At 45.3% G+C, this 19,164-nt stretch overlaps 1 protein-coding gene across 2 annotated transcripts in view; it reads right to left on the bottom strand.

Annotated features, from left to right (window-relative positions):
• Nucleotides 1–7,019: 7,019 nt before the first annotated feature.
• capzb.S (capping actin protein of muscle Z-line subunit beta S homeolog) overlaps nt 7,020–19,164 on the bottom strand; it is a 28,813-nt gene continuing 16,668 nt past the window's right edge. Inside the window, exons 2-10 of one of the 2 annotated variants that reach the window (XM_041570354.1) lie at nt 18,417–18,506; nt 15,335–15,456; nt 14,102–14,215; nt 12,828–12,969; nt 12,322–12,438; nt 11,527–11,592; nt 10,284–10,360; nt 9,939–10,046; nt 7,582–7,608 (exon numbers count right to left, since the gene is read on the bottom strand). In XM_041570354.1, coding sequence (XP_041426288.1) covers nt 9,944–10,046; nt 10,284–10,360; nt 11,527–11,592; nt 12,322–12,438; nt 12,828–12,969; nt 14,102–14,215; nt 15,335–15,456; nt 18,417–18,506 — 831 coding nt within the window. In that variant the 3' untranslated portion in view covers nt 7,582–7,608; nt 9,939–9,943. 2 annotated transcript variants of the gene reach the window in all.

Raw genomic sequence — 19,164 nt, 5'->3', positions numbered from 1 at the left:
AGATTTTGTGGGTCAGATTTATCTGATTTTCCATGCAGCAGCACAAGATTTTGTAGAATGCTCCAAAATCGGATCCCCCCAGGTTAGAATATAAAGTTGGATCAGATAAAGTTGGGGGGAGTCTTTTCTACATGTGATTACATCCATCAGTCAATATATTTCAATGACAAAAAAAAGTCTTTGACGTCATCTGCTTTATATATAAAGACACAGCCTCTAGTGTTCCCGTCTGACCCTCGTGTTCTATGGAAAATATTACATGTGACATAGTAAGTGAGGTTGAAAAAAGACACACGACCATCAAGTTCAACCTTAAGTTTATATATAACCTGCCTAACTGCCAGTTGATCCAGAGGCAGGTGAAAAACCCTCTCCAATTTGCCTCAAAGGGGGAAACATTCCTTCCTTTCAAGATGCAATGGGACTAGTCCCTGGATCAACTTGTACTATGAGCTCTCTCCCATATCCCTGTATTCCCTCACTTGCTAAACACCATCCAACCCCTTCTAATACCTATCTAATGTATCAGCCTGTACCCCTGATTCACTTCCCAGCTCTCCCTGTAACACCCCTTTCCCTCCTCTAATCTCATTGGCTCCCTCCTGTCTGCTGGGAGGAGCTACTGGTGAATAAAGCATCCGACCCTTCCTTGTACCTATCTAATGTATCAGCCTGTACCCCTGATTCACTTCCCAGCTCTCCCTGTAACACCCCTTTCCCTCCTCTAATCTCATTGGCTCCCTCCTGTCTGCTGGGAGGAGCTACTGGTGAATAAAGCATCCGACCCTTCCTTGTACCTATCTAATGTATCAGCCTGTACCACTGATTCACTTCCCAGCTCTCCCTGTAACACCCCTTTCCCTCCTCTAATCTCATTGGCTCCCTCCTGTCTGCTGGGAGGAGCTACTGGTGAATAAAGCATCCAACCCTTCCTTGTACCTATCTAATGTATCAGCCTGTACCACTGATTCAGGGAGAGAATTCCACATCTTCACAGCTCTCACTGTAACAAACCCCTTCCGAATATTTAGCTGGAACCTCTTTTCTTCTAATCGGAATGGGTGACCTTGTGTCAGCTGGAAAGACCTACTGGTAAATAAATCATTAGAGAGATTATTATATGATCCCCTTATATATTTATACATAGTTATCATATCTCCCCTTAAGCGCCTCTTCTCCAGCGTGAACATCCCCAATTTGGCCAGTCTTTCCTCATAGCTAAGATTTTCCCTTTACCAGCTTAGTTGCCCTTCTCTGTCCCCTCTCTAATACAATAATGTCCTGTTTGAGTGATGGAGACCAAAACTGTACGGCATATTCTAGATGGGGCCTTACCAGTGCTCTATACAGTGGAACAATGACCCCCTCCTCCCGTGAATCTCTGCCCCTTTTAATACAGCTCTATATAATATAATACAGACAACATTTTGAATGTGATCCCTTAACAAGCCTTCAAATAATTTGCCCACCACAGATGTCAGACTTACTGGCCTATAATTGCCAGGCTGAGATCGTAATCCCTTTCTAAATACCGGAATTACATCAGTTTTTCTCCAATCCATAGGCACCATACCAGATGAAATTGAATCTGAGAAAATCAGAAATAGGGGCTGGTCTAAAACTGAATTAAGCCCGGGGGTGTATGCCATCAGGCCCTGGAGCCTTGTTTACATTAATTGTTATTAAAGCTTTATGAATCATATCCTGAGTCAGCCACTGACTAGATTGAGCTGAGCCAGATTTTTCTATCAGTCACATATTTTGACCCATGAGACTACATCTGCCTTGTCACATTGGTTGTTTTGTCAATCCGACACCATCCTACCAAAGCCCTAAACATGATTCTGCACATCTAAAATTATGTCTTCCAGGAGACTTACATTTAAAGGAGAACTAAAGCCTAACTAAAGAAGTAGGTAGAAATGTTGTACATGATGTTTTGTGCTTCTGTATCAGCCCAAGGCAACCACAGCCCTTTAGCAGTAAAGATCTATGTCTCCAAAGATGCCCCAGTAGCTCCCCATCTTCTTATCTGCTGATTCACTGATTCACATGCTCTGTGCTGCTGTCACTTACTGAGCTTAGGGAGCCACTCACAATATACAGTACACATAGAATAGAAATGTCACAATATAAGGCTGATTAGTAATTAATACACATAATTACTACATGGCAGCACAGAAACCAGTGCAATTAGCATCAGAATTTAATAATCAGCAAACCTGTAGCATCAGCTTATATTACAGCCAGGGAAGCTCATTTTCTGCTGGATAATTAGTGACGAGCCCTAAGCTTAGCTTCTCAACAGCCAATCAGAGCCCACTGAGCATGTGAGTGTCACAGACACTTTCCAAGATGGTGACCCCCTGTGACAAGTTTGAAGTCCTGGATCATTGCTGCTATTGACAAGCTCAAACTTTAGCCTCCTGCAATAAGTTCACTATATAAAATAGAACATTTTTAGCCACATTCATTTTTAGGGTTTAGTTCTCCTTTAAGGCTATTCCCAGGTATCTAATGCATTGAGAGAGTGTTAGCAGAGATTTCTCGTGATTTAGTAGCCATCTAAAGTTTTCAGAATGAGCTTCACATGTTGTCCTAGAATCTCTTGAGACAGAGCTTTTACAAGAATATAATGGAGACAGGAATTATTTACACTCCCACGAGTCTTAGAATGACCAAGATGGGGGCCAAGACTTTTTTGAATGTTTTTGGAGCTGATCCCGACCATATGAGAGTCCCCAGTATGGAAATTGCTTTTGGAGAACATGAGATCTGAGGAATCTTTGATGTTCGATCTCCTTGACTTATCCGGTGGCAAATTGAATTCAGAGACTCTGTTTTCAAAGTCTTCACGTCTACATTTTTAGTTTGAGGATAACCCTGAAATCTCCATTTGTTTTTTTCAAGGTGGCCACACACAGGCCGATAAAAGCTGCCGACAGACCTGGCTGATATTGGGCCTGAGTAAAAATCCCATCGGATCGAAGACCGCACCTGTTTGTTGATGGGGTCCCGCCATACGACCTCTCGTATTACTTTCATTATGATCCAATCGTTGGGCACTATGACCCACAGTTGGATCAGCCCAATATCACCCACCACCAAATCGCCAAACGAGTGGATCTCTAAGTGAATGTCCACCTTAAGAAAGAGGGGAGAATAAATGCCTGAAAATCTTTCCTTCTCTGGTACTTCCTGGATAATTTTCTTCTCCAACGAATCTTTTATGATGAGCAACGCGGCTTCTTTCTTTTCTTGACAGTTTGAAGGAGCAAGTGATTCTTTGTCTGTATTTTTGAAAACTCTATCTGATATCCTGAGTGAATGATCTTTAAGACTGATTTGTCTCAAAAAAACAGAGCCCGCACTGCTTTTAACTTGGCCAATCTGCCGGCCCCACAATTCAGCGGGACTTGTGCACGTTCATGTTTCCTTTCCTTGTCTTGGCTCGTTTATCCCACTTTGAAAATTCTGGGACTTGTTTCTCCATCCTTGTCTGTTAGAGAATCTTCCAGGCCTATATTCCTTGGTCTCTCTAAAGTTGGAGGCAGCAGGCTTTCCTGTAGGTCTTCTATTTTTCAAATCTTGTCCAAAGAAGACTGATTTTCCTGCTGAAACCTTACAAATGAGGTCATCTGATTTTGAGCCAAAGAGCCGAGTACCTTCAAAAGGAAGAGAGTATAACTGATGCTTGGATTGATGACCAGTGCTTCAGACATGGCTGCAACAGACAATCCCATGGATTTCCCCACCAGCTTAATGCTATCCGTTGAGGCTTCCATCACAAAACCATTAGTAGCCCTAGATCTCTTTGTATCCTATTGTCTCTCCATAGCGTCCCTCATCTACTGGTAGAACAATGCGCCTAGCAATATGGGTATTGGCAAAGTCTACCTTAGGCGAAGACTCCTACATCTTGGTATCCTATTCCAAAAAACTTTTTTAAGCTTCTTAGATGAAGTAAATGTTTGATCGGGCACTTGTCATTTTGCTTTCATAACCTTTTTAATGACTTCATGAACAGGGACCACTGCTGTTCTCTTAAGGTGGCCATACATGAAATTATCCGCTCATTTGACCAGGTCGCCAAACAATGGATCTCTCCCCGATATGCCCCAAGATTTCAGGCTGATCCGATGGTGGGTTCTAGGGACCAACGATTGTCTTACAAGGGGGATAATGCAGGTGGTCGGACCAAGGACCACATCAATGAACTGATACAGTATTTGATCCGACTGGATTTTTAAACCTGCACTATCAATATCTTGATGATTTTCACCCATCTATCGATTGGGGAAAGTCCCCATACACCGGCTAAAAAAGCTGATGACTGTCGGTGGTTTTTATCAGCCCATGTATGGCCATCTTTATTCTGAACATTGCGTAGCTGGTCCTGGATCTGCAGCGTCAGGCTCCGGAGTACGTCTTATGTCGTATACAGAGCTATGGAGTCAGAGTTGGAGTCGAAGGATTATGGACTGACTCTACAGTCCTGGTCTCCTGGCTTTTACAGAATGAGATATTCAACCGAGTCTTTGTTGAAGTTGTCATCATCACTTTCATTTGAAGACCCAGAAATTGAATCTTCAGAAAAATCCGACAACACTCTGACTGGGGAAGGAAGATCCTTGTTTTCAACATTCTCTGACAGTGGCAGCCATAGAGCTAGATATAGTATCCTTCATCCATCATGGACTCCATCTGTGAAGCTGAAAGAGCAGAGGAACTTCCACAAACTTCTTCACAACATTTCTTACAAACCCTTTCATTGTTGTCCCACCACAAGAGACACAATCTCATGTCTCTCTGCTGAACTCCTGCGAGGAGACAAGGTGTGAGGAGGTAATCTACTATAAGTAATTCTAAAACAACTGGACTTGCTGAGTAATCAATGAAGATGTTTCGCTTCTCATCCGAGCAGCTTCTTCAGTTCAACTGACTGGTGTGGGAAGTGTAAGGACCCTGGTGGTCTAGTGGGCGGCGGGGTCCACCGCCACTCCTTCGGTGTGGATGCCCGCTGCGTTTCTCCTTCTCCTCCTGTGGCCGGTCCCCTTATGGTGCTCGTGCTGGTGCACTTCCGGGTTTATGCGTCGGTGTGATGACATCATCGCGCAGTGGCACGAAATTCAATCTGTATAAAAGGGGATTGCGGGTTTCAGCACATTGCCCGTTGTTAGGTTCTATTAGTAGAGTTCCTGGGTGTTTAATTTTTGTGATTGATCTTCTGTTACTGATCCTAGCTTGCCTTTGTGACTACTCTGACCTCTTCAATCCGACCTTTGCTTGTCCACTGACTATTCTACGCTCTCCAGCGCTTATTCCGGCCTGTCTGACTAATCTCTGCTTGTGCTGACCCGGCCTGCCTGTTCCAAGTGGGGCTCCTTCATCCTGGTGAGATGATCGTGCCCCTTTGCTTGTCCAGAACCGTTAGCTTTGCTCCTCTCTCAAATAAGACCTGGCGGTATCCAATTAGCCGAGGGCTCCTCCCGAGGTGAAAGGCGGCGCTGATAGGCAGAAGTGAGAGCCGAGACCAAGGAGCTTAGCTTGGGTTCTGGATTTAGGGTGCCGTTCATGACAGGAAGTCCTTGACATAAAGACTCTTCTGAAGAGTTACAATGTGCCATTGTGATTGGATTAGTGGAAGAGTTTATATGCCGAGAACTTCCCACACCAGTCAGTTGTACTAAAGAAGCTGCTCGGATGAGTAGTGAAACGTCTTCATTGATTACTCAGCAAGTCCAGTTGTTATAGATTGACCTATACTAGATATACCATGACCTGGATGAATGAAAATCTTCATAGTCATATGTGAGGAGGTCAGTTTTCTCTTTGCCTCAGGTTCTCTACTGATACAACTCGTCCCCTGGGGCTCAAATAGGACCTTCTAGAGGTCATGACTGTAAACAAGAAACAGAGCCCATAGAGATAGAAATAGAGACAGGGCAAGGGTAAAGGTAGGTACATAGGTAGGTACATAGGCTGGGAAAGTCCCACCAGTGACAAACAACAAGGGGCAGATTTATCAAAGGGCGAATTTCAAAGTTATGTGAACGCTAATAAATTCCAATATACACTCAACTGGAATGGGAGGTTATTTACTAAAAAATCTCAAATGTCTAATATTTGATCGAATACGAACAACCCAAGTTTTTTTCCCAAAATAAAAACCCTTGAAAGTCAGTTCAAATGGACCTCTGCCATCTACTTGTACATGAACAAGAGAGGTAGAGGGAAGGGGAACCTTTTTTGCATCACCCTTGCCACGTAGTAGAGTCCTGCATCGGGTCGGGTACCTGCAGAATACCTGCAAGGTAGTCGGGTTTTGGGCAGAAATTTCTAAGTACCTGATTGTGCGGGTAGTGTGTGAGTAACCCGACTGGGCACCCGGCTATTGCAGGACTGGTCCCTACTACCCTCTCCTGAGTTGGTAGTAGCTGAATAAGGTCCCACATGATGTCACTGCCAGGTAAAAGTGACATCACCTCTGGTTTAAAATTGATGTCATTTCTGTGGGCGCTGGGTCTTGTAGTGAGTCTGGTGGTCGGGCACGTGTCTGCCTGATTGGAACCACGCAGGACTCTACCATGTGGTAGCTGCCTTACTCACAGTAAGGGGTTGTTCCTGCTGAATTGTGCTTAGTACAGAGGAATACCTATGCTGCCATAGTTTTATGGGATCTCTCTGTACAGACTATGAGCAAACTTAGGGGACTGTTCCTGCTGAATTGTGCTTAGTACAGGGAATACCTATGCTGCCATAGTTTTATGGGATCTCTCTGTACAGACTATGAGCAAACTTAGGGACTGTTCCTGCTGAATTGTGCTTAGTACAGGGAATACCTATGCTGCCATAGTTTTATGGGATCTCTCTGTACAGACTATGAGCAAACTTAGGGGACTGTTCCTGCTGAATTGTGCTTAGTACAGGGAATACCTATGCTGCCATAGTTTTATGGGATCTCTCTGTACAGACTTTGATCTGATTGGTTCATATAAGGAGGAAGTGACACATGGGGGTTACAGGTATTTAGAATTATTTTATTGTTAGTACAGGAAGGCTCATAGAGAAGACTTCAAGCTTTACAAAAAATATATATATAACAAAACAAACAGAAAAAAAAAACATACTCTAAGCATTCCCAGAGTCACCAGGGAAAGGTGAGGAGGTTACGGGAGTCGATGGAGTAAATGGAAGAATTTCCCGTTTTCTATAGAAATCCGATGTCCGTCGTGTTGTTGCTGAAGGGGTTAATCAGTATGTACAGTACAGAGTAAAAAGGGGGCTGGATAGTGAGGAGAGGGAGGAGCCTAGAACACAATGGGGGAGGGGAGATAAAGGAACCCCAGACAGTAAAAGATTCATACAGTTTTATTTAATAGGCGCAAAACCGCTGTGATGGCGACTTACGATGTACGAGATGCAGATCGACTGGAACAAAGAAACAAAATAAAAACCCGAGGATGAAGTGGGAGAGACCATGTAAGAAATGAGAAGGGGGTGCGGGGGAGGGGGGACATTTAACTTTGCTGCTTTCGCTTCAGAGCTTCCATGAGGTCGTTCTTCAGAGCTTCCTGTTTCGATTTATCTGCAAACGACTGGACGGACCTGCGGGGGGACAAATGTCATTGGTTAGTTCTTGTGCCTCAAAGCATGTGACAGGAAGTGTTAAAGAGCAAGCACGTCATGTGACAGGAAGTGGTCTGAGTTGGACTCCTCAGGCTCTGCTGGTGGAGAATAAGGGCAACATGCTATAGGCCTTCACCTCTGGGGGGATATGAAATGATTGGCTCTCTGAAACTGTTCCCATTATGAACATTGGGGCAGGGAAAGGGCCACAGTGTAGAGTTTGCTCTTCTGGAAGTCCTGCCAGGGTGAGAATTGGGGTGAGTTGGTCCTACACAAAGAACAAAAACTCTGTTGCCTGAATAATTAGTCACTATGTGGAGAGCTAAACTGGGCTGATCCATTTATTTGGCCCAAAGGCAGACAATCGCCTCCTAATGTGGGTTTATACAGAGCAGTCAAGACAAGAGGCAATAAACAGTCAGATCCTTGGTGGGATCGTCTGGATACAGTTAGTGAAGGATTACTTTCCCTTTAATGGAGAAGGAAAGTCGTTTACCACTTGGGGGTGGCAAATGTTAGGCACCCCAACTGGTCCCCCAGTGGCCCTAGAAGAATCCCCATTTAGTGATGGTCTGTGTGCTGCCTCAGAGATCACCTGACCAGCAATACTGCAGCTCTAACTGTAACAGGAAGAGATCACCTGACCAGAAATACTGCAGCTCTAACTGTAACAGGAAGAGATCACCTGACCAGAAATACTGCAGCTCTAACTGTAACAGGAAGAGATCACCTGACCAGAAATACTACAGCTCTAACTGTAACAGGAAGAGATCACCTGAGCAGAAATACTGCAGCTCTAACTGTAACAGAAAGAGATCACCTGACCAGAAATACTGCAGCTCTAAATGTAACAGGAAGAGATCACCTGAGCAGAAATACTGCAGCTCTAACTGTAACAGGAAGAGATCACCTGACCAGAAATACTGCAGCTCTAACTGTAACAGGAAGAGATCACCTGACCAGAAATACTGCAGCTCTAACTGTAACATGAAATATTGTGGAAGCAAAAACATGTTTGGTTTGTTTGTGTGCACCGTGAATCGTACGATTTTAAAATGGCAATTTTCTATTTATTATTACCCAATGGCACATACTACTAGAAAAGTATATTATTATGCAAATGATTTACATGAAGCAGGGTTTTACACATGAGCTGTTTTATGCAATATCTTTGTATAGAGACCTACATTGTTTGGGGGTACAGTTTTCCTTGAATAGTTGTAAATTAGGCCAAACAAAGGTTAATCACTCCACACCCCAACATGTCCCACCCCCATACAGACACAAATCCGCACTCACTTCATGTTATTGTTGTTAGTGAGGTGGCACTTTAAACCAGTTCCAATCTGTGCAGGTGGCCAACACACGGGGACCCCACCCTCACTCACGTCACATGACCTCTACACACCCCACCCTGGCTAAAGAGAGAGAGGCCAGGGCCAGAATGAGTGGGGGGGAAGGGTCCAGTTCCGACTCATGACAAACCTTTGAGTATGAAGCTCATCTAACCACCCTGAGGGAGGAGCCATATAACTGGTTGGCAGTCACTGTTGGTAGTAAACTGGCAGTCAGAATGTACTTCCTACTTCCATATACGTCATCCAACTGTTCAGCCCAGGAGCCAATCATTGACGTGACACCAGATGCCCAACCAATGAGCCGGCAGAACAATCAGATAACGAGGGATGTGCCCAACACATAAACTGTCAGCTACAGACGCAAAGATTACTCAAAGTACAAAACTGACTATATCGATGAGAGGAGACCCAATAACAGTAACGCAGTAGCCAAAATAATTATAAATGTAAAAAAATCTTTATTAGGACATGTGCAGCCGAACGCATTTCGCGCCAAATGGGCACTTATTCATAGGCTCAGCCAATTTGGCAGGATTTTTTTACTTTTATAATTATTTTGGCTACTGCATTACTGTTATTGCGTCTCCTCTCATCGATATAGTCATTTTTGAACTGAACTTTGGTTACCCTTAGACTTGTTTTTTTTTTTGAGGAGACTACATTATTACTATTATTTTTCCTACAGATTATGCTTTTTCACTTAAATCTAGGAACAGAGCCACACACCACCATTGTGCTTTATACAAAGATTTCTCAGCCATTTACGTCCTAGTGCATGCTCTTTATTGTTTCAGGTGAACTTCCCCTTTAAAGCTGGACTCTATAAGCACTCGCATGCGGCAAAGGACCCAGCCAGTGCTGCAGAAACCCATGCAGCTGCAACAGCACCGGGCGTGAGGCGGGACAGACACACCATGCGGCACCTGCATCAGTGGCCACTGACAGCAATACCTGGGCTAGTTCTCGGGCTGCAGGTAGATCTGGCGTTGGGTCAGCACCTGGGACAGTTCCCTTTGCAGTTGCCTAAACTTAATGTTGTCGGGAATTGCGTCTATTGATCTACAGAGACAGGGTCAGAAGTGAGGGAACAAGGAAAGAATGGGGGGACGACAGACAAAACACCGGCTGGGGGGCCCCATGCCAAGACAGGGGGAAAGAGATGGGGGGCCCCACATTATCCTGACGCAAGAGGGAAGAATTCTGCTTGACCCAAACAAAACAATATTTGACCAAGTGCAGAGCAGACGCCTGATTGGCTGGAGACAGGGGGGGAGGGGCATGTCAGGCCCATGTTACCTCAGCCCGTTGACTATGTCCTTGGTTTTGCCAAAGTAGATTTCATTGAGAGTGCTCCGGATTTTGTTCTCCATGTCCTGCAGGAGGAACAAAGTGTTAGACCAGTGATTTCCATTCCTAAAGCTCCGCCCTGTGCGTCAGTAACAGCCCCAGGGTCTCAGCGCTGTGGCACCTTCCAGTCATATGAAAAATACAAGGACCAACTGCAACTTCCATTCCTATTAGGGGTGCACCGAATCCAGGATTTGGTTCGGCCTTTTTCAGCAGGATTCGGCCGAATCCTTCTGCCCGGTGGAACTGAATCCGGATTAGCATATGCAAATTAGGGGCAGGGAGGGAAATCGCGTGACTTTTTGTCACAAAACAAGGAAGTGTTTTCACCTTCCCATCCTAATTTGCATACGCAAAAGGATTCAGCTGAATCTTTCACGAAGGCTTCAGGGGTTTGGCAGAATCCAAAATAGTGGATCCCTAATTCCTATCAGCTGCTAATGCCCTGGCACCCACACAGGGGCAATCGGGGGCTGCAAAGTGCCACATTGAAGGTTTCAAGCTTTTTGCATTCAAATGACTGCCAGCGGCAGGAGTCAGTTTGTGCTTCTATTCTGGACTGAAAAGTGCCACAGATATATACACTCATTTCCTAGTGTTAGTTCCCCTTTAAAACAACGTTACTTATAGATTAAAGAGCCTTAAAGGATAAGTAAACTATTAAAATAAGTGAATGTAAATTGATGAGGGAGCTATTCTAAGCACTTTCATTCATTATTTATTTTGTTTTAATTCCAAGATATTAAGGGATACATGTACTGTTAATATGAATGAATTTTGTTACAACAGCGCCACCTGCTGGTCAGTTTCCCACCAGTCTGACCAGCAAGTAGTCAAGGAAGTTGTCAGGAGAAAGAAAGAGGCTGATGTTCTTCTGCTTAGGAATAAAATTAGAAACCTTTCTCACATCTTTCCTAAGCAGAAGAACATCAGCCTCTTTCTTTCTCCTGACAACTTCCTTGACTACTTGCTGGTCAGACTGGTGGGAAACTGACCAGCAGGTGGCGCTGTTGTAACACAATTCATTCATATTAACAGCACATGTATCCCTTAATATCTTGGAATAGAAAGAAAATAAATAATGAATGTAAATGACAAAAGTGCTTAGAATAGCCCCCTCATCCATTTTACATTCGCTTATTTTAGAGGTTTACTTATCCTTTAAGATAATCTTCCCCCCCAGAGCACTGACCTCCACCAGTCGCCCAATGTTAGCTATGTGTGGGGAGGAGTCGCTCACAGTCTCATCCTTCTCCATCTGGAACAACACAAAGGAACATTATTAAGGAAAAGTAAAGAAATAGTCACTTTTCTACATAGAGAGTTGATACCCCAGGAATGACCCCCCCATAGGGCAGGGTAAATAATAAACACTAGAGTTCCTTTCACTGAGCACAGCCAGGCTTATGGATTCATTTAGGTTCAAAGAAGACCAACTGAAATGCTGCTAAGAACAAGCCATTCTGGAATATCCTGGAAGTTAAAGGGGTGGTTCGCCTTTCATAGAATGGCCAATTCTAAGTGACTTTTCAATTGGAGTTAATTATTTATTGTTTTATAGGTTTTTTTCCTTTAATTATTTGCCTTTTTCTTCTGACTCTTTCCAGCTTTCAAATGGGGGTCACTGACCCCATCTAAAAAAACAAATGCTCTGTAAGGCTACAAATGTATTGTTATTGCTACTTTTTATTCCTCATCTTTCTATTCAGGCCTCTCCTATTCATATTCCTGTCTCTTATTCAAATCAATGCATGGTTGCTAGGGGAATTTGGATCCTAGCAATCAGATGGCTGAAATTACAAACTGGAGAGCTGCTGAATAAAAAGCTAAATAAGTCAAAAACCACAAATAATAAAAAATTAAAACCAATTGCAAATTGTCTCTGAATATCCCTCTCTACATCATACTAACAGTTAATTTAAAGGTGAACAACCCCTTTAAAGGTGTGCTACCCCTTTAAAGTGAATAGGGATGGTTAATAGGTTACCTGTCGGGTCAGGCTTCCGCCTAAGTTCATGGTTCCAGATCCAGTCTTGTTGGTCTGTAGCCACAGCATGACGGTGGAGGTCAGTTTATAATGAGCTGTCCGGCCGCTGGATTTCTCCTGGAAGGGCAGAGAGAGGGTTAATGGCAGAGCGAGGGTTAAGGGCAGAGCGAGGGTTAAGGGCAGAGCGAGGGTTAAGGGCAGAGCGAGGGTTAAGGGCAGAGAGAGAGGGTTAAGGGCAGAGAGAGAGGGTTAAGGGCAGAGAGAGAGGGTTAAGGGCAGAGAGAGAGGGTTAAGGGCAGAGAGAGAGGGTTAAGGGCAGAGAGAGAGGGTTAAGGGCAGAGAGAGAGGGTTAAGGGCAGATCGAGGGTTAAGGGCAGAGAGAGGGTTAAGGGCAGAGAGAGAGAGGGTTAAGGGCAGGGCAAAGGTTAAGGGCAGAGAAAGGGCACAACCAATGTGCAGCCAAACACTGGGGGTCACACAGACTCCTCCCCCGGCTTTAGTCTCACCTGCACCTCCACCACATGGATTGAGTCCCAGCAGCCCTTGATCTTCTTCGACCCATCCCCCGCCTTCTTTATAAGAATCACCCCCGCAAAGCCGTGATCCAGGTCCCACAGGTACACCGACGACACGCCCCCCTCATAGTAACTGCGGGGGAGGGGCAAGAACAAACGGTTAATCTCAAGACCAACAATAACAAGGGGTTAATTCTGACCCCCCCCCCCCCACATTGAGCAGCAGTGAGACTGGGGGTGATACTAATCCTCCCCCCCTCTCTATCAGCTCATTACTGACACTCACCTGCAGGGGGGGGTCTGAGAAGCCGAGGGGCAGGAGGTGGGGGGCAGGGACATACATTATACCTACGTCTTAAAGGAGTCTGAATCTGATTGGTTGCTGTAGGTTAAGGTGGCCATACACTACCATTCGCTCATTTGGTGACCTTGACTGTTCCCCCCCACCCTCAGTGATATGATGGTGATGTGATTGTTTGGCCCTAGGGCCGTTACAATGAAGGGGATACAAATATTTGGAGAAAGGACACATGAATGAGCCAATGGCGTCCTTGATCCGACAGAATGAAGCCTGTCCCATTTGGCCAGATATGATCTGGGGGGGCCCATATACAGCAGATGAAGGAGCAGCTTGAATGTACCTGTGTATAATCCTGTAACACAATCTCCTCATATAAACCCCCCCCTGTGTGACACGCAGCACAATGACACTGACCCTCAGCCTGTAACGTGATCAGATACCCACATCTCTCCCCGACCCTCCTCTCCCCGACCCACTCTGACACAAGGGCATTAGAGCAGCAATATTTCCCACCATTCCCCTGACACACACACACACACACACATCTCTATACCTCTCTGGCTGTTGCAGGAAACTGGCAGTTGCAGTATGGCAGCACCAGGGTTTGCTCTATACAACCTGACATAGCTTTATTATTGCCCCCCCCTGCAGGGTAAGTGTCCCTGGTGAATAAACACAGGCCTCACTGACAGACAGTTGTTTGTCCAAACATTTGGGAGACAAAAGGAGCACAAAGCTAAGGCACTTGGCAACAGACTCCATTGTGACATCACTGTGTCTGTGCCGCGTCCAACTCCATCTTTATATGTTGCCCTGGTGGCAAAGTCCAAAACAAAGAAATCTGGATTTAATCAGCCCCCCCCTTCCCCATACACGACTCCCCCTTATATGTACAAAGCACAGACCCCACATCTGCATCTCAGACCCCCCCCCCCCATTACATACAGAGAGAAGGGCAACCTACAGGTCTCGGTACTGGTCGAAGGCATTATTGGCCTCCACCTCCAGTTTGCGCAGGCGAGCGGACGGCATGGCTCCATCTTCCAAGGGGGGGTCGTATTTATTACTCCACGGAGACCTGAGGAAGAGCAACAAGAAGAAGAAGAAGAGAACATTAAGGTGACGTCACAACCAGAGGATCCCCAGGCACAATACAATCAGAGACCCAACCCACAGCCTTGTCTGATCCCCAGTATTGTGTGTGCAGCTGCAGGGAGTTGTGCGGGGAATCATCTTATAACAATGAATATGATCTAATCATCCAACTTCCCAATATCCAATATCTGTGTAACTGTCATTGTGTCTGTCCCTTTCTCTGCACTGCTGCTTCTGACTCCTGATACAACTTCCCAATATCCATTCATTCCTCATTCTCACTGGGTTTATAGTTCTGTGTAACTGTCATTGTGTCTGTCCCTTTCTCTTCTCTGCACTGCTGCCTCTGACTCCTGATACAACTTCCCAATAGAAAAGGAACCAATAGCACACAGGACTGGTGAAATCTTCCAATTGTTTTATTGTGCAAGCGGAGTGCAATGCAACGTTTTCGGGGAACAATACCCCTTTGTCAAGCATGCTTGACAAAGGGGTATTGTTCCCCGAAACGTTGCATTGCACTCCGCTTGCACAATAAAACAATTGGAAGATTTCACCAGTCCTGTGTGCTATTGGTTCCTTTTCTACTAAGAAGTCTGTGAGGTTGCCGAGCCTCTACCTTTGTGCACCAGGCATCTCTGTTTGAATTGAAGGGTGTGCGTAGTCCTACATTGTTGTATCCAGACAACTTCCCAATATCCATTCATTCCTCATTCTCACTGGGTTTATAGTTCTGTGTAACTGTCATTGTGTCTGTCCCTTTCTCTTCTCTGCACTGCTGCTTCTGACTCCTGATACAACTTCCCAATATCCATTCATTCCTCATTCTCACTGGGTTTATAGTTCTGTGTAACTGTCATTGTGTCTGTCCCTTTCTCTTCTCTGCACTGCTGCCTCTGACTCCTGATACAACTTCCCAATATCTATTCATTCCTCATTCTCACTGGGTTTATAGTTCTGCAGAATCAGTGTCAATGACCATAGGCTTAATTGACGAAGCAGGCAAAGCACTGATAATAATAGACACTGACATTCTTACAGAGACAGCTGCTGAACCATAAGCCTGATATGAGGAGCCTAAAACTGCAAATGTCTCACTTACCTGTAGGAATCTCCATCTCTGTTGTAGTCGCACAGCAAGTAGTCCTTTCCCAAGACTTTGTCACGTGCGATCTTCAGGGGCTGATCAACAGAAGACAAAAGATCTTCGCATAGACTGGGCACCTAAGGGAGGAACATAGGAAATAGATTTACATCTTGGCTTTAGCCTTTAGCCTTAGGACATGGATCTCCACTTAAGTTCAGAAAAGCAGCACTGCTGCCCAGAGAGGCCAGTAACTGATTTAGCCACGTGGATGGGAGAACTAAGAAAGCGAAGGCAGAACTAACACTGGGTTGTTAAATGGATTTTTATTATGTAGTTTTTATCTCTAAATGACACTGTTCACACTGCAAATAATTCACTGTACAATATAAAATGTCATTCCTGAACCAGCAAGTGTATTTAGTTGTAATATTGGTGTGTAGGTGCATCTCAGCTCATTTTGACTGGTCATGTGATTTCAGAAAGAGCCAGCACTTTAGGATGGAACTGCTTTCTGACAGCCTGTTGTTTCTCCTACTCAATGTAACTGAATGTGTCTCAGTGGGACCTGGATTGTTGTTCTTAGATCTACCAGGCAGTTGTTATCTTGTGTTAGGGAGCTGCAATCTGGTTACCTTCCCATTGTTCTGTTGTTAGGCTGCTGGGGGGAAAGGGAGGGGGGTGATATCACTCCAACTTGCAGTACAGCAGTAAAGAATGACTGAAGTGTATCAGAGCACAAGTCACATGACTGGGGGCACCTGGGATACTGACAAAATGTCTAGCCCCATGTCAGATTTCAAATTAAATAGAAAAAAAACTGTTTGCTCTTTTGAGAAATGGATTTCAGTGCAGAATTCTGCTGGAGCAGCAATATTAACTGATCAGTCTGAGGTTGTGATACAGGCACTGTTGCCCTTTAAATCCAGTGAACTTTAACCTTTACTGGGTAGCAGCCATGTTGGTTGGGGCAGCCAAAGGGAGAGAGCACAGGTGATACTACTTGTAATACAGGGACAGGGTGTGAAAGCCCGGGGGTAAGCAGAGTGTGTGGGGGTGATTGTTAGTGAATGGGGGGCACATTGAGGCGGAAGCTGCGGGGGGGGGGGAGCTGAAAGGGAAGAGGTCTGAGGAGACATATGAGGAGGCAGAACACAAAGAAAGGACACATTGAAAGACGTTAATGAGATTCTGAGATTTGGGAACAGGGTGGTCCTTGTTGTTTCTGGAACCCCAACACCCCCCCCCCCCTTGTACTTCACTTGTCTCTGTATCTGAACAGACTTAAAGTTCCCCACTCACAACCCCCACATACAAGATTATCAGCCTTTGTCTGCCCACAAACCACATACCTGCAGGGGTGGCCGGCTGGACTCAACATATGGGGGAAAGGAGGGGGTTAACTCTACCTTTATACTTGGCCTTACAGAGCACCTGCTTTACACTCACACCAGACACCCCCTCCCCAACATCAGCATCCCCACAACATGGAGGCACCACTTTCCCAATTTGTATAGAACATACATACAGGATACTGAATCTGATAGCTGGGCACTCATTGCCCTCTCCATAACCTGACTGCCCTTACAGTAAAGAACCCCTTCCTATGCTGATGGTGAGATCTCCTTTCCTCTCCACCAATGAATCACTCATTCCTCCTCTCTTGGTAGGGAATCCCATAACCTGACTGTCCTTACAGTAAAGAACCCCTTCCTATGCTGATGGTGAGATCTCCTTTCCTCCTTACCAATGAATCACTCATTCCTCCTCTCTTGGTAGGGAATCCCATAACCTGACTGTCCTTACAGTAAAGAACCCCTTCCTATGCTGATGGTGAGATCTCCTTTCCTCCCCACCAATGAATCACTCATTCCCCCTCTCTTGGTAGGGAATCCCATAACCTGACTGTCCTTACAGTAAAGAACCCCTTCCTATGCTGATGGTGAGATCTCCTTTCCTCCCCACCAATGAATCACTCATTCCCCCTCTCTTGGTAGGGAATCCCATAACCTGACTGCCCTTACAGTAAAGAACCCCTTCCTCTGCTGATGGTGAGATCTCCTTTCCTCCCTTCCAACAAATCCCATAACCTATATGGAGGGGGGCAAGTACCAAAAATGCTGAACAAAGGAATTCCACTACTCACAAACATGTTTGAAGTCATCAATTAGCACTAGGAAAGTATTTATTCAGCAAAGGGAACATCTGTGGGGCTTGAAGTCTGTGCTCTCGCTACTATAGAAATGTGACAGTAAAAAGACGAGGGTACAAATTGCCGATAGGGGCCCCACAGTCTGTATTATGAAAATATTCAGTTAGTGCGGATGACAAAGCAAGTGAGTGACGAGGGTGCTAATGTGTTCTAATTAACAGCACTGCTAATGAGGGTCAACGGGGTGAGATCAGGAGACCCCTCTAATTGCACTGCTGAGGCCTTTCCGCTTCCAACTGGAATGTCAGCATGAGGCAAATATGTGCCAAATAAACAATACACGTGATTATCCCTCCATTTACTTTTTATACTTCTGTGATATGTTATTAAAGGAGAAGTCAACCTTTACCCCCCCACCCCAAGGAGACCCCCTCCCTCCTCCCCCCAGCCTAACTGTCCCCCTGGGGAAATGCCCCATACTTTATACTAACCCCTCGGTGCAGATTCGGAGTACCACGCAGCCATCTTCCGCAAGCTGAGTGGGAGACCGGCATGGCAGCGCATGCACAGTTGGAGCAATTTGCGGGTTTGCAACACCTGCGCATGTGTCGAAACTCACGATTTGTCGAAGCGCTGGAAGAAGACCTGGAAGATGGCTGCATGGAACTGATGCCAAAGTCTGCACCGAGGGGTAAGTATAAAGTATGGGGCATTTCCCCAGGGGGGCAGTTAGGCTGGGGGGGGGAGGGAGAGGGGTCTCCGTGGGTGGTGTGTGGGGGGGGGTACAGGTTGTTTTCTTCTCCTTTAATCAACTCCTTCAGCCATTGTTTCCTGCTGCAAAACACTCACACATGCTGCAAGTCGTAATTCTGCAGCAGAAGCAGACGTATTTGCAGCAGGAAAAAATGGCAGGCCCAGGGAGAGCACAAATATAAGGGGTTTCCTTACCAAGTCAATGAGGTCGCTGAGGTTCTTCTCTATTTGTTGGGGAGGGAGACGCCTCATCAGATCCAAGGCACAGTCCAGCTGTTGTTCAGTCTGAAAGAGAAAAGGGGAAGCTGAACATTAATTCTACATAAAGAGCAAAGGGCACAGAATAAAGGAGAGAATTCACATTATAAACCCAGTCCGATGCTGATGGTGGCTCTCGGGTGGGTCTCTGCTACAACTGCAATCTTTCCCATGAAAATAGAATTCCGACTTCAAGAACGACCCTGTGTTATGGAACGGCCAGTCATGTGTTTTCAGCTGCAGAGTGCTATCCCCTAAACGGCCAGCAGGGGGAGCAATCTAGTTGGAATTCAGTACTGGAATCAGATTGCTCATCCATTTGCACCACCGCAAACGGTTATCCAAACTTCTACTTGCCCTTTGATTAGAAGGGAAAGGGAATATACATGGCAAAGAGGGATATTCTGAGACAATCTGCTATTGGTTTTAATTTTTTTATTATTTGTGGTTTTTGACTTATTTAGCTTTTTATTCAGCAGCTCTTCAATTAGCATTCTAAGCAATCTGGTAGCTAGGGCCAAATTCCCCTAGCAACCATGCATTGATATGAATAAGAGACAGGAAAATGAATAGGAGAGGACCTTACTAGAAAGAAGAGAAATGAAAATTAGCCATAACATATGTTGCCTTAACGAGCATTTGCTTTTAGATGGGGTCAGCGACGCCCATTTGAAAGCTGGAAAGA

Source organism: Xenopus laevis, chromosome 7S (genome assembly GCF_017654675.1).
Source record: "Xenopus laevis strain J_2021 chromosome 7S, Xenopus_laevis_v10.1, whole genome shotgun sequence".
Taxonomy (NCBI): Eukaryota; Metazoa; Chordata; class Amphibia; order Anura; family Pipidae; genus Xenopus; species Xenopus laevis.
This window is presented reverse-complemented; position numbering and strand designations above follow the sequence as displayed.